This window comes from Nansenia antarctica (genome assembly GCF_963989245.1).
Source record: "Nansenia antarctica genome assembly, chromosome: 3".
Classification (NCBI taxonomy): Eukaryota; Metazoa; Chordata; class Actinopteri; order Argentiniformes; family Microstomatidae; genus Nansenia; species Nansenia antarctica.
In genome coordinates this window covers 85,257,685-85,271,743 of record NC_137688.1, presented here as the reverse complement: position 1 = coordinate 85,271,743, position 14,059 = coordinate 85,257,685, and the positions used below count along the sequence as shown (strand labels likewise).

The 14,059-nt window shown below is 43.8% G+C and overlaps 1 protein-coding gene across 1 annotated transcript; it reads right to left on the bottom strand.

Annotated features, from left to right (window-relative positions):
- Positions 1-4,115: 4,115 nt before the first annotated feature.
- cnot9 (CCR4-NOT transcription complex subunit 9) lies at positions 4,116-13,135 on the bottom strand. Its single transcript, XM_080525896.1, has 8 exons — positions 12,991-13,135; positions 8,590-8,769; positions 8,061-8,176; positions 7,846-7,955; positions 7,193-7,302; positions 6,487-6,585; positions 5,973-6,064; positions 4,116-4,588 (listed from the first exon to the last, which is right to left on the bottom strand). The coding sequence occupies exons 1-8, from the start codon at positions 13,006-13,008 to the stop codon at positions 4,420-4,422; spliced, it is 894 nt and encodes a 297-aa protein (XP_080382022.1). The 5' UTR covers positions 13,009-13,135; the 3' UTR covers positions 4,116-4,419.
- Between the last annotated feature and the right edge of the window lie 924 nt (positions 13,136-14,059).

The following is a 14,059-nucleotide window of genomic DNA, read 5'->3' as shown; positions in this document are numbered from 1 at the left end:
CTGAAGATAGAGAAGTTAGTCCCATTCTGTCATTTTAGACTGAAGTTAGAGAGAGTTAGTCAAGACTGTAATTTTAGACTGAAATTAGTCCCAGACCAGATCATGAAGGGTTGCACATGTTCTTTAGACCGATCGTGCGTTTTATATTTGTTATGTGCATTTCATATTTCTTTCTGAAGTGATCTACCTAATAAATACAGGTTAAATTAAAAAAAAAGAAATATATAATTGATCAAAAGTAGACTACAGGACACAATTCTTGAATTAGCAGAAATAAATGAATCTCTTGTATTCACAGATGTCAGCCCTCTCCTCTTCCCAAATGATGATGACTAGACCGACAGTGTTTTCGACAGTCCCTGTCCACAGTGTTGTGTTTACGTGAAATAGCAGCAGTCCAGAATCAGCAGCCTCTTTGTGGACTCCTCTAAACCTCCCCCCGTGGGGATGGACCATCTGTGTGGAATGCAGAGGCGGCTGGTGGGACGCTACCCTGTTCTGCTGTGTCATGGGTTTATTTCATGGCTTTGTCCCCCTCTTCTGTTCTCTGTCCTGCTATGGTAACTATGAGGGCAGCAGACGCTAAGCTCCCTAAAGCTCTGCCATGCCTAGCCATTAATGTCACCTCTGGCTTGAACAAACTAACTCTCACTAGCCCTTGAACTAACGGCAACTCCATAGGCTAACTGTTGAGAAAATATCATCATAATCATTCAAGCCGTAATAGGCCTAACATTGTCATAACACCATGTTGTAGTGTCGATGTCCTTTTAGTTTTCTGTTTTTATAACAAGTTCTACTGTATTCCATGTTTTACTGATGGAGTATAATAATAATAATAATAATAATAATAATAATAATAATATCACAGTATTTCTCTACAGTACTCACTCATATTAATAACTGTCCTGGATTAAAGGTAGTCATGTGTTAAATCACTATTTGCACTTCTGAAGATGCTAAACTGACAATAAAGTTGAATCTAATCTAATCAAAGGTTATTACCATTGTTTCTTTTGTGACTAATACATTCTAAATAGTTGAATGATTGAAAAAGAAAATAATGATTGAATTGAAGTCCCTTAATCTGTCAGAACCCAAATAAATGGGAAACATTATTTTGAGCTGTTATCAAAGAACGAGAGCCCAACTGCCATCTTCCGTAGATAAACGATTATCTCAGATAAACGTTTATCGTATAAATCAACACTAGGGAAACCTTGCAGGTCTGACAACTGTTGCCAAGGCTACTACAGTACTACTGGGTGGGTAAGTTTCTCCAGTAATAAAAATAAAAATAAATAAAAAATAGTAGAAGGCGATAATAGGGAGAAGGTTTTTCCTTCTATCAGTGGCCCCGGGCCCGAGCTAGAGTACTCTTCCTGCAACGAATGGTGGACTGCTGATTCACATGCTTAGTATTCAAATGTATTGATTGTAAGTCGCTTTGGAATAAGGCGTCTGCTAAATGCCAAAAATGTAAATGTAAATGTAAGGAGGACAGAAGCTCCTCTAACACATGTCTGACATAATGTCTGCTGAGAGGAGAGTTGAACCCCTCTGCCAGGAAAGGATCTGACACTGACCCAGGCCCTGGACAGCTGACTGAACCCACACAGAGTAGATATTAACAACGCATTCAAAGAAAACTTGCAATGATATTCCACAATGCTAAAATATAGCCATATCAATCGATATGTGTCTAGCTAGACCTAGTACCTTTAGACTTTTCTCTTGTAACAACTATTCTTCTGTCTTATTTATCTGTCCTGTCCTTGAGAACCTCATCTGTACATACGTACCATACTGTACATAGGTACCATACTGTACATAGCTACCTTAACTCAGGGTTCCCACACCTTCTGAAACATCAAATTCAAGCATCTTTCAAGGACTTTCCAGAGTCAATTCCCTCAAATTCAAGGATAGTTTGAGACAGAACTAGTTAACGAGCTAAGTAAAACATTTTTGAATATATATATTATTATTTTTTAGAGAGAGAGAGGGGGGGGGGGGGGGGTGGGAATTCAAGCACTTTCAATGACCAATGTCTACTTTTAAGACCTTGATTTCTTTTTCTCAAATTCACAAACTTTCAAGGATTTCAAGGACCCGTGGGAACCCTGTTAAGTTACTAACAGTGTTAACTGTACATAGCTCATAACTGTAACCTGCCTACTGTACCTATCACTGTCACTCTCACTGTCTGTTAGAAGAGGTGAAACTTCCGATGGAGCTTCTCAGCATTTTCTTTGTCCTTACGCACAAAACACGTACCGAAACCGTTATCCAAAAACCGAGGTTCATACCGAACCGTGGGCCGACTGAACCGTTTGCACCCCTAGTGGCTTTACTGTTCCTTGATTTTTCTGTAATTGTGTGCTAAGAAAACCAGTAAAAGAGTACATTTTTTAACACTCATCGATTGCTGAGATCTATCAGACAGACCACAAACATCACCCGCTGCAATTACAATTCATCCTTCACAAAAACACTGCAATAGCTCTAAATAAAGTCTAAACAATATGAGCCTTGGCTTACAATGTATTTCCCTGACAGGAAAGTACAGGAATAAACTATGGAGGAATGACCATTATGTACTTCTCTGAAGAGGAGGAACTGGAGCAAGAGGACAGGGCCACTCACCCGAAAGAGGGGCATCCCTGGTTCCAGGTGGGTGCTGTGCTGGGTGCCTGCTGTGGTAGTAAGTAGCGCTCTACAGAGAGGGACTATCCCCAGGGAACTGGCCCTGTCTGCCTGAATCAGCTCTACCCTGCATGCTGGTCTGGAGGGCTGAGAGGCATCCGGATAGCTGATCCTGAGTCAACACAGCAATGCACTGGCTTACCCCTCCTCCTCCTCCTCCTCCTCCTCCTCCTCACTCCTCCCCATCCCTCTCACTCCCTCCCTCCTCCTCTCGGCTCAGCCCTCTGGTGTGTCTCTTTGGCACTTTGCTGTTTCACAACTGTGTACGCTTTCTTTCAGCCCATGTTCCATGGGAGTTCTCTGAAACGGCAATGGTCTACTCTGGAAACCTTTTTGGTAGGTATTTGTAGATACTCTGGGGGAGAAACCACATGGATATGTATATGAATGAATGGAAACAGTCATTCAGAACCCGCAACTAGTGTCATAACACTGATAAGGACGTCCTGCGAATATTTGCTGTTCACATTTACATTATCATTATATTTGCTGTTCACATTTACATCAAGATAAAGAACCGACATGACCTAGACTTCACTGAGCTAGTCTCACGCCAATTATTTGAACACTCAACACACAAATTAAGGTGCATTTTTTAAAAACACAAGCATTGACGCTGGAACAAAAAGGATTCGAGAACATCTGTACGTCATCACTGACACTCAGGAAAACGGTCACTCCGACGTAGACACTATTACAGCTCATTTCCCACCCCTGGTAAAAGCCCAGCACAGGGCCACACATACTGGGCTGCAGACTAGCACACGCCATAGCTGCCCTGCTTGCTTTAGAGACAGACCCTTCTTGTGTTACTAAGCCTTGCCCATGAAACATTTATCCGTCCAGTTTACCCGCTGGTGCCGTGTTAGAGAACAGATCCAGGGGGGAGGGAGGGAGGGGTTTAAGAGAGCAGAAAGGTACATGAAACCATTGCCCCAGCCAATAATAGGGGCCCATTAATGAAATGATCCACTAAAGAGCATGACAGAGGATCAGAATATAGCTTTTGCACAGTCATATTTTTTCATCTTCCCCTCTGGTCCCCTACTCGTGTTCCAGAGCATCAATAATACACAGCGGCAGCTCAGCTTGCTGGCTCGGATTTCACACCGACGGTGCCAAAGCTTAAAAAGGGGGGTCCCTTCCACTGGCCTCCACTGTGGAGCATACTACAGTACCCTTCAATCACCTCTACAATACAGAATGAATATGGGTCCATTTCATCCACGTGTGCCAGCCGATATGAGCCCATTTCTAAGTCAAATATATAGCTTTACCAATGTTAGGTACATCGCTGCAAAATGGATTATGTGAAATAAATCAAAATCAGTGCACTTGCGAAGATACCATCGAAATACCGTCAAAAATGTAAACAAACAGAATAAAACCCCGAAATATTGCATGTCAACATGTAACACTTTATTGTACAGTCTATTTCAATATCAGAACACTTGATAAGTTGAGGACTGCAAATGTTTCGAACAATGACAAAGAAAAGTTGAGAGAACAGGGAAAAGCATCCACTCAAAAAGAGAGGTCGGGGCAGATTGATCAAAGCTCTACAACGCTAATAAAAAAGGCTGATGGCTTTTTCATTCAATACAGTCTTCACAAAAAAAATAATTTTCATCAAAAATCATCCGTCATTCAAACCGGTGGCTTCTCCCGTCCCTGGATCCTTGCTGGGGGTCTCCCCCTGCTGGCCAGGAGGAGTTATTGCGGGGGCAGGGGGATTCCCCTAGGGTCTGTCACCTGGCCTTCCTGCAGGTTTTTGACCAGCTGTGCCAGCCAGCGTTTGGTGGTAGTGTCGTCTTTCAGAACCTGGGCAAAAGTGGTGTCCTTGAGCTGATCTGGTAGACACTGGCGGAGGGCCTCTCGGGCTCTAGGGGGAGGGGGGAGACAGACATTGTGGTAACGTTAGGATGGTCGGGTCTTGTTACCCCTGGAACCATGGCATCATAACCCCTTGTTACCCCTGGAACCACAGCATCATATCTCCTTGTTACCCCTGGAACCATGGCATCATAACTCCTTGTTACCCCTGGAACCACGGCATCATAACCCCTTGTTACCCCTGGAACCACGGCATCATAACCCCTTGTTACCCCTGGAACCACGGCATCATAACTCCTTGTTACCCCTGGAACCACGGCATCATAACCCCTTGTTACCCCTGGAACCATGGCATCATAACTCCTTGTTACCCCTGGAACCATGGCATCGTAACCCCTTGTTACCCCTGGAACCAGGGCATCGTAACCCCTTGTTACCCCTGGAACCATGGCATCGTAACCCCTTGTTACCCCTGGAACCAGGGCATCATAACCCCTTGTTACCCCTGGAACCACGGCATCATTACTCCTTGCTACTCAACTCTGAATGGCAGTTGGTAAAGGAAACCATAGCGGCAGGAAGTTCAGTGTCAACATGATCTTCCTCGGGGGCACTTGGTGGTGTAACGGTGTAGTGCGCAATAACGGTGGTGTAGTGCGCAATGACACTATGTGCAATATGATATGCAATATGACAACCCTAGTCGTCTATCTGTACAGTATAGTATAGTGGATAGTGTACATAGCCTTTATTTATGTAAACCAGCTCCTTCCCTTGTCTTTTTTAGTTTTTTTTTTCTTTCCTTGCACCAGGGGAGCCACCCCTCCTAAATTTCGTTGTTTGGTACCTGTACTACAGCAATGACAATAAAGACCATTCATTCATTCATTCATTCATTCATTCATTCATGTAACCGCAGGGTTTCTGGTTCGATTCCGTCCGCAGACATATAGTGGAAGGATGACATGCATCCCTCCTCCCTCCTCTCTCTCTCACCCATCCTTCCTGTCAAAATCTCTACTGCCTCTATGGCAATAAAAAAAAATATATATATATATGGCAACGCTGGTGACTGTCTATCTATCTATCTAACCTCTCATCTATTTTGCCTATATGCTACCCTGTGACCATCCTACTATCTCACTTTATTTCAACTACCCAGCAAATCTATCTGGCTGTATATCCATCTTCCAAAAAACATCTTTAAACTTTCCACAACAAAAATAAGATTGTGCAAGCCCACAAGGTTTCTCCTGAACTTGTGTTTCTAGCATTAGCTCATATTCTCCTATTAGGATGCATTTAAATGTAGCCAGTGTTTGCTCTCAATCTTTTTTTCGGCACTGACATGGTAACAGGTGCGGTGGTTGTGTGCTGTAGCCGACCACTTGGCACAAAAAGTGTTCTATTTCTAAAGAATTTCTATTTCATACCTGGAATTGTCTGAAAGGCGTAGATAACAGCGTACGACGTGCTTCAGCAGACGAGCAGAGGGCTCTTTTGAGAGCTGAAGAACCATCTTGCCCTGAAACAGAGAGGAAACTTCAGGACAAACATCATGGTACATGAAATTAGAACATTTCAATGTTGAATGAATGAATGATCTTTATTGTCATTGTAACAGGTACAACGAAATTTAAATGCAAGCCCTAGGTGCTAACAATAAACACAGTCCTAAGATAATAAAAAACAAGAATGAGACATAAATAGACATAAATAGGGCGGATATAAATAGGGGGATAAGTGATGGGTAGGAATCTGAGAATGTATCTATTATGTAAACTTATATACTTATATACACTATATGGCCTATTCAGAGGGGGGTATATAGACAGGGGGAGTTAGCATGTAACTGTGTACTTTTTATAAACATATGAACGTATGAACTAGTAACTTATATACAGTATATGAAAATATATATACAATATTTGTTCATCCTGGACTTACAAGTATCATCGCCACATGGGAGAAGCGTTCGTAAGTTTGACAGATGTAGGCGAGCCCTGTGTCATCAAGGAGAATTTTCTGTAGTATAAAAGTTGCAACCTGTGGGGCATAAACGTGGGGTTACTACAAAGTGGGGTTACTTGGTTACTTCTGCATATCAGCCCAATAGAGCTCTCAGGTCTTCTGACGCTGGTTTTCTGTACAAAAGAAGAGATTTGGTGAGGCTGCATTCTCATTTTATGCACCCAAATTGTGGAATGCACTGCCAGTTTACATTAGGGATGCAACCTCAGCAAATATGTTCAAGTCAAGACTAAAAACCCATCTTTTTAATATTGCCTTTAAATGAAAAAAGAATTAAATTAGGATTATATAATGATTGGAGCACTTTGAGCTGCAACATTTGCAGGAAAAGTGCTATACAAATAAAAGGTTATTATTATAATAATTATTATTACTGTTTTTAGAAAATGAATCTTTGAGCTCTTACAATAATAATAATAATAATAATAATAATAATAATACATTAGACTTATATAGCGCTTTTCTAGACACTCAAAGACGCTTTACAAACTGAAAAGATCGAGTAGTAATAATAAAAAGAAACAAAAAATAAATAAAAGAAAGTATAGGGACCTAATTAAGATAGTGCTGGGGACACATGGGAAGGGGAGGGGGAGTACTTGATAGTACGAACAAAACATACCGTTTTGGAAAGCTCACTGCCAGACTCCATGATGCGGAGACACAGGGGAATGATTTCTGTCGTCAGCAGGAAGTTGATCACTTCCTGCTCATCTGTTTTGACCAACGCACCTTTGGAATCAAAAAGTCAGAAAATGTCAGAAAAGCACGACCCACTATGTAGTAAGAAACCACTCCATCAACAAACAAACAACCAAGGAGTGCCTTATTCTTTAGGCCATAATGACCTAGAAGGATCTAGAAGGTAGGCGATATGTGACACGTTTTAATGCTTTGGTCCTCATATCGGCAACCAATCAAAATGTTCAGACTTTTCTTTTGAAACACGGAACTCGGTTTCAACGTTATTGAGAATCACAACACAAAGTCGTTCTAGTCAAGCCAAAATAGTGCAACGCAATGGATTGGGTGAGTAATCCCCACTGCTACCTAGTTAACTATAACACTACTTTACATTGTTATCAGGCTCACAAAACAAGCTGTGTTAGTTGACTAGCGATGTGTCATTGATTTTCAACAACGCAGAAATGTATTCACATTTTTCTAAAGAAAAGTCTGACCAAAGCATTAGAATGTGTCACATATGCGATAGAACTGTGCTGCACAACATTTCATCCGATCAGAGCCACAATAAATCAAGTTACGCTACTTCACCTATAACCCCTAGGCTGGTGAGTCTGAGGTACTCGAAGGGCCGTGTTTTGCTGACGGTGTGCAAAAAGGGGTACAGGAAGAGAGGGATGTGTGCAGCCAGAAATGCTGATCTGAAAAAGACAAAGAGCACGCATGATATAGTCATTGCCTACTCACTTCATGTGTATGTAAAGATCACCGTTTCAAGTCATGTGGGGGGGGGGAAATCAAATCACCTTGTCTCTGGATGGGAGGCCACACACTGCAGAAGTGCGAGGGCATTGCACACTCTGTTGGACTGGTGAGCGGTCAAGGTTGGAGGGTTTATCGAGGGATAGATGTTGACAATTTCCTGTGTTGAAGAGAGGGGTCATCGTTAGTGAAGTACACTATATGCACAAAAGTATGTGGACACAATTATCGTCTGCGGCTGTTTTCATGATTTGGTCTAGGTCCCTTAGTTCCAGTGAAGTGGATGCTACAGCGTACAATGTGATTCTAGAGAATTGTACGCTTCCAACTTTGTGGCAACAGTTTTAATATTTAACGTGTTTTAACGTTTAATATTTACGATCGTCGGCCCCGACCATTTTCCGAGCGGATTGCGGGGAGAAATGGACTCTTAACACACCTCACACCACAGGATAATCTTGTAGGAAAATCTTTAGAGCCATCCGATAATCGGCCGTTTGCTGTCCTTGGTCGGAAGGGGGGAAATCGGCCCAAAATCGGCCAGATTATCTTTATGTGTGTACCCGGCTTTACCTGCAGGAGAGCAGCGATGGTGCCGCAGGAGTGCCAGAGCATGGGGGCCAGGTCAGGCACCGACTCTCTCTTCTTGCTGAGCTCCAGCAAGGCGTTCTCGCGGGTCTCTGGGCTGGACAGTTCGTTGATCCACTGGTAGATCTTTTCCCTGTCCACCTGCGCCAGCGCCGTGGTTACAGCCTGAAGGACAAGAGAAAACGTAGCACCGTAACCAATAAGAATGTTGCATGCATTTAAACGTCACATAAGGGATATTGTTTCATTTATTATTATTCTCCCACATACCACATGTTTGAGAAAAGGTATTTCAGTATATCATCTGGTTTTGGAAACCTTGTTGAAAGATTATTTTAAGATATAGAATGTCATAAATGCAATGTAACTAGGCTTGATAGTCTGTTTTGTTTCTAGGCCTGCTAGTTCGTATCCAGGGGGTAGGGTTAATGCTGACTGTAATAGAACATGCAGTAACAGTAAATTGAACCCAAAGGGAACATTATATTTCAAGTGTTTAACTCTACCCGTAGCAAATAAGCTGCACGTTCATCCCACTGGCTCTGACACTGACTGCAGACTAGCCACCAAACCAAAAGTGGAGTAAAGCTAACATTAGTGAGATGATCACGAGGAGTGCCTGTCACACTTTTAATTTAGCTCATAGCCAGTCAGCGTCGTACCCGCCTTGATGTGTCGCATTAACGGCGGTGTCTTGGCTAAATGTCGACCGTATCATCCCCTGCTTTCAATGGCTCATCCATCCCTCTCCTCTCATCCCTTAATGTCCACCATATCATCCCCTGCTTTTAATGGCTCATCCATCCCTCTCCTCTCATCCCTACATGTCCACCTTATCATCCTCTGCTTTTAATGGCTCATCCATCCCTCTTCTCTCATCCCTACATGTCCACCTTATCATCCCCTGCTTTCAATGGCTCATCCATCCCTCTCCTCTCATCCCTACATGTCCACTGCATCATCCCCTGCTTTTAATGGCTCATCCATCCTCTCTCCTCTCATCCCTTAATGTCCACCGTATCATCCCCTGCTTTCAATGGCTCATCCATCCCTCTCCTCTCATCCCTACATGTCCACCTTATCATCCCCTGCTTTCAATGGCTCATCCATCCCTCTCCTCTCATCCCTACATGTCCACCTTATCATCCCCTCCCCTGCTTTTAATGGCTCATCCATCCCTCTCCTCTCATCCCTACATGTCCACCTTATCATCCCCTGCTTTTAATGGCTCATCCATCCCTCTCCTCTCATCCCTACATGTCCACCTTATCATCCCCTCCCCTGCTTTTAATGGCTCATCCATCCCTCTCCTCTCATCCCTACATGTCCACCTTATCATCCCCTGCTTTTAATGGCTCATCCATCCCTCTCCTCTCATCCCTACATGTCCACTGCATCATCCCCTGCTTTTAATGGCTCATCCATCCCTCTCCTCTCATCCCTACATGTCCACTGCATCATCCCCTGCTTTTAATGGCTCATCCATCCTCTCTCCTCTCATCCCTTAATGTCCACCATATCATCCCCTGCTTTCAATGGCTCATCCATCCCTCTCATCCCTAAATGTCCACTGCATCATCCCCTGCTTTTAATGGCTCCTTCATCCTCTCTCCTCTCCCGGCAGGATAGCATCCTCATCCAGTCCAATTGTGTTACAGGTGAAGTCGGAAACTTTGCCACGTGTCGAAATAAAAATGACCCCCGCTAGATACAGTTTTGTATATAAAATGTAAAATGTTAACTGACTCTGGTATGTATCTTGAAAGGTCAGCGGGCTGACTTGAACGAAATCCCTGAGTTGGAGTTAAAGCTAGCACCCCCCCTCCCTCCTAAGCTCGCTTCCTCAAGTAGTTTAAAAGAGTGTTCATTTGTTTTGTTTTTGCCAGGCACATTAAGCAAGCTTGATTTTGGCCGAATAATAATAATAATAATAATAATAATAATAATAATGCATTTTATTTCTAGGCGCCTGTCAGAGCATCATTAAAAACAAGGAGCAGATTCAAACAGGTTCAAACCTAAGTTAACCCTTAAAAACAACCATCGATTAAAAATACGCCAGCTAAAAAGGGTGGGTTTCCAGGCAGGATTTGAAGGTGGGGAGATTTTTTTTGATCACATTCTTCTGTGTCTTGACGGGGTCACTTAAATCTCGACCCATCATCATGACATCACCTCAGACAGACAGACAGACAGACATCACCTCAGACAGACAGGCAGACAGACAGACATCACCTCAGACAGACAGACAGACATCACCTCAGACAGACAGGCAGACAGACATCACCTCAGACAGACAGACAGACAGACATCACCACAGACAGACAGACAGACATCACCTCAGACAGACAGGCAGACAGGCAGACAGACAGGCAGACAGACATCACCTCAGACAGACAGACAGACAGACATCACCTCAGACAGACAGACAGACATCACCTCAGACAGGCAGGCAGACAGACAGACATCACCTCAGACAGACAGACAGGCAGGCAGACAGGCAGACAGACAGACAGGCAGACAGACATCACCTCAGACAGACAGACAGACAGGCAGACAGACAGACATCACCTCAGACAGACAGACAGACAGACATCACCTCAGACAGGCAGACAGACAGACAGACATCACCTCAGACAGGCAGACAGACAGACAGACATCACCTCAGACAGACAGACAGACATCACCTCAGACAGACAGACAGACAGACATCACCACAGACAGACATCACCTCAGACAGACAGACAGGCAGACAGACATCACCTCAGACAGACAGACAGGCAGACAGACAGACATCACCTCAGACAGACAGACAGGCAGACAGACAGACATCACCTCAGACAGACAGACAGGCAGACAGACAGACATCACCTCAGACAGACAGACAGACATCACCTCAGACAGACAGACACACAGACAGACAGACATCACCTCAGACAGACAGACAGACAGACGGGCAGACAGACAGACATCACCTCAGACAGGCAGACAGACAGACAGACATCACCTCAGACAGACAGACAGACAGACAGACATCACCTCAGACAGACAGATAGACAGACAGACAGACATCACCTCAGACAGACACACAGACAGACAGACAGATAGGCAGACAGACAGACAGACAGACATCACCTCAGACAGACACATAGACAGACATCACCTCAGACAGACACACAGACAGACAGACAGACAGACAGACAGGCAGACAGACAGACAGACATCACCTCAGACAGACACATAGACAGACATCACCTCAGACAGACAGACAGACATCACCTCAGACAGACAGGCAGACATCACCTCAGACAGGCAGACAGACATCACCTCAGACAGACAGACAGACATCACCTCAGACAGACAGGCAGACAGACACCACCTCAGACAGGCAGACAGACAGACAGACATCACCTCAGACAGGCAGACAGACAGACAGACAGACATCACCTCAGACAGACAGACAGACATCACCTCAGACAGACAGACATCACCTCAGACAGACAGACAGACATCACCTCAGACAGACAGACAGACATCACCTCAGACAGACAGACAGACATCACCTCAGACAGACAGACAGACATCACCTCAGACAGACAGACAGACAGACAGACATCACCTCAGACAGACAGACAGACAGACAGACAGGCAGACAGACAGGCAGACAGACAGACATCACCTCAGACAGACAGACAGACAGACATCACCTCAGACAGACAGACAGGCAGACAGGCAGACAGACAGGCAGACAGGCAGACACACAGACAGACACACAGACAGACAGATAGACAGACAGGCAGACAGACAGACAGAAGGATGCTCTCCTCTCTTCTACTCTTTATCTCAGCTCGTTGCTACAAAAAACATCTTCTCACTTTTCACCCCTACCTCCTCCTTCTCTCTGACTGTTAGTATTTTAATGCACCTGTATTTGCCTGTGTTTTATTGTTTTATTGTTGTAAATTATTATTATTACAGGCTGCATTTGTAAATAAGAATTTGTTCTTACATGTTTGCCTGGTTAAATAAAGGTTAAACAAATAAATAAATAAATAAATGGAGCATTCAGTAAACAATCAACAGCAAGGTAATGCATAATTATTATTATCAGCGGAGAAAACCAACTTTTACCTTTGATGACATAAGCCCTGTTTACCTCCGCCGTTCTGTTCGTGACGATTTTAGATTATTTTTGCCCCGCGCATATTGCGTCTCGTATTGTCCAAATGTAAGCATGCTAATATCTCTGCTGAACACAGGGAAGGAAGCCAGCTAACTTAGCTTAGCATAGGCTAGCCCATTGAGATTGAATGGAGTCAGCCTGGGCCTCAGCCTAAGGAGAGAGATATGAACAACACAAAGCTTAGCAGAGTGAGTGTAACTTACTGCTCCTGTAGCCAGCATTCTCTCTCTGCAGCGCTGTGAGATGGTCGCCTGGGCTGGTGAGTAGCTGTTTTAGATGTGTTAGATAGGGTTAGGGTTAATAAGGTAAAATATAAAAGCTCCTCTGTTGTGAAAACAGAGAACGATGCTCGCCGCCAGAGCGCAAATGCGTTTGTCGACCTTTCAACTTGACTGACGTGCCTGGTCATGTGACCTATTCTGCTGCTCTGCGCCTCTCTGGTCACCAGGGGGCAGCCGCTCACAGGACAGACAGCTGCTCTGCGCCTCTCTGGCCACTAGGGGGCAGCCGCTCACAGGACAGACAGCTGCTCTGCGCCTTCAGAATTGCCATGACAATGAAATGGAATCGATGCAATCTGTTTCAAATCAATACATGCTCTATACAACCAAGGATTCTGAATTACAAAATTCTATCAGAGTTGGGTTGCTTGATTGTGATGCCACAATGTAAAAAAATATACTATAATAATAATAATTTATTTTATTTATAAAGTGCTTTTCAAAGTTCAACATTAACTGTAGCTGGTCTACTGCTTGTATCTAATGGGAACTTACATAAGCTAATAATAAGCACTTTTTGTCAGGTTTTCAATAAAAAATAATTGTGAGAAGATTGCAATTACAAAGTTGAGAACACATTACCACTAGTATGATTAGTGTGAGAGTACAACACTGTTGGATGGCACACATGCAGATGTGTCTACATGCTTATGTAGTGTGCAACATTGTGGCATCACAACAGTATGTATAGAACACAACTCTGATACAATTGTGTAATTAAGAATCCTTGGGTTATATTTCTCTCACTCACACCTAAAATACACCCACAAACTCAACCCCCCCCTTCACCCAACTCAAGTTTGGTCCCCCTTTACTAATTTGTGGGGTAGAGATAGAGAGAGAAGAGAGAGAGAGAGAGAGAGAGAGAGAGAGAGAGAGAGAGAGAGAGAGAGAGAGAGAGAGAGAGAGAGAGAGAGAGAGAGAGAGGGGGGGAGGGGGAGTGGGGGGAGGTAGAGGGAAGAGAGTCACAAATATGATTGTCACTTTATTG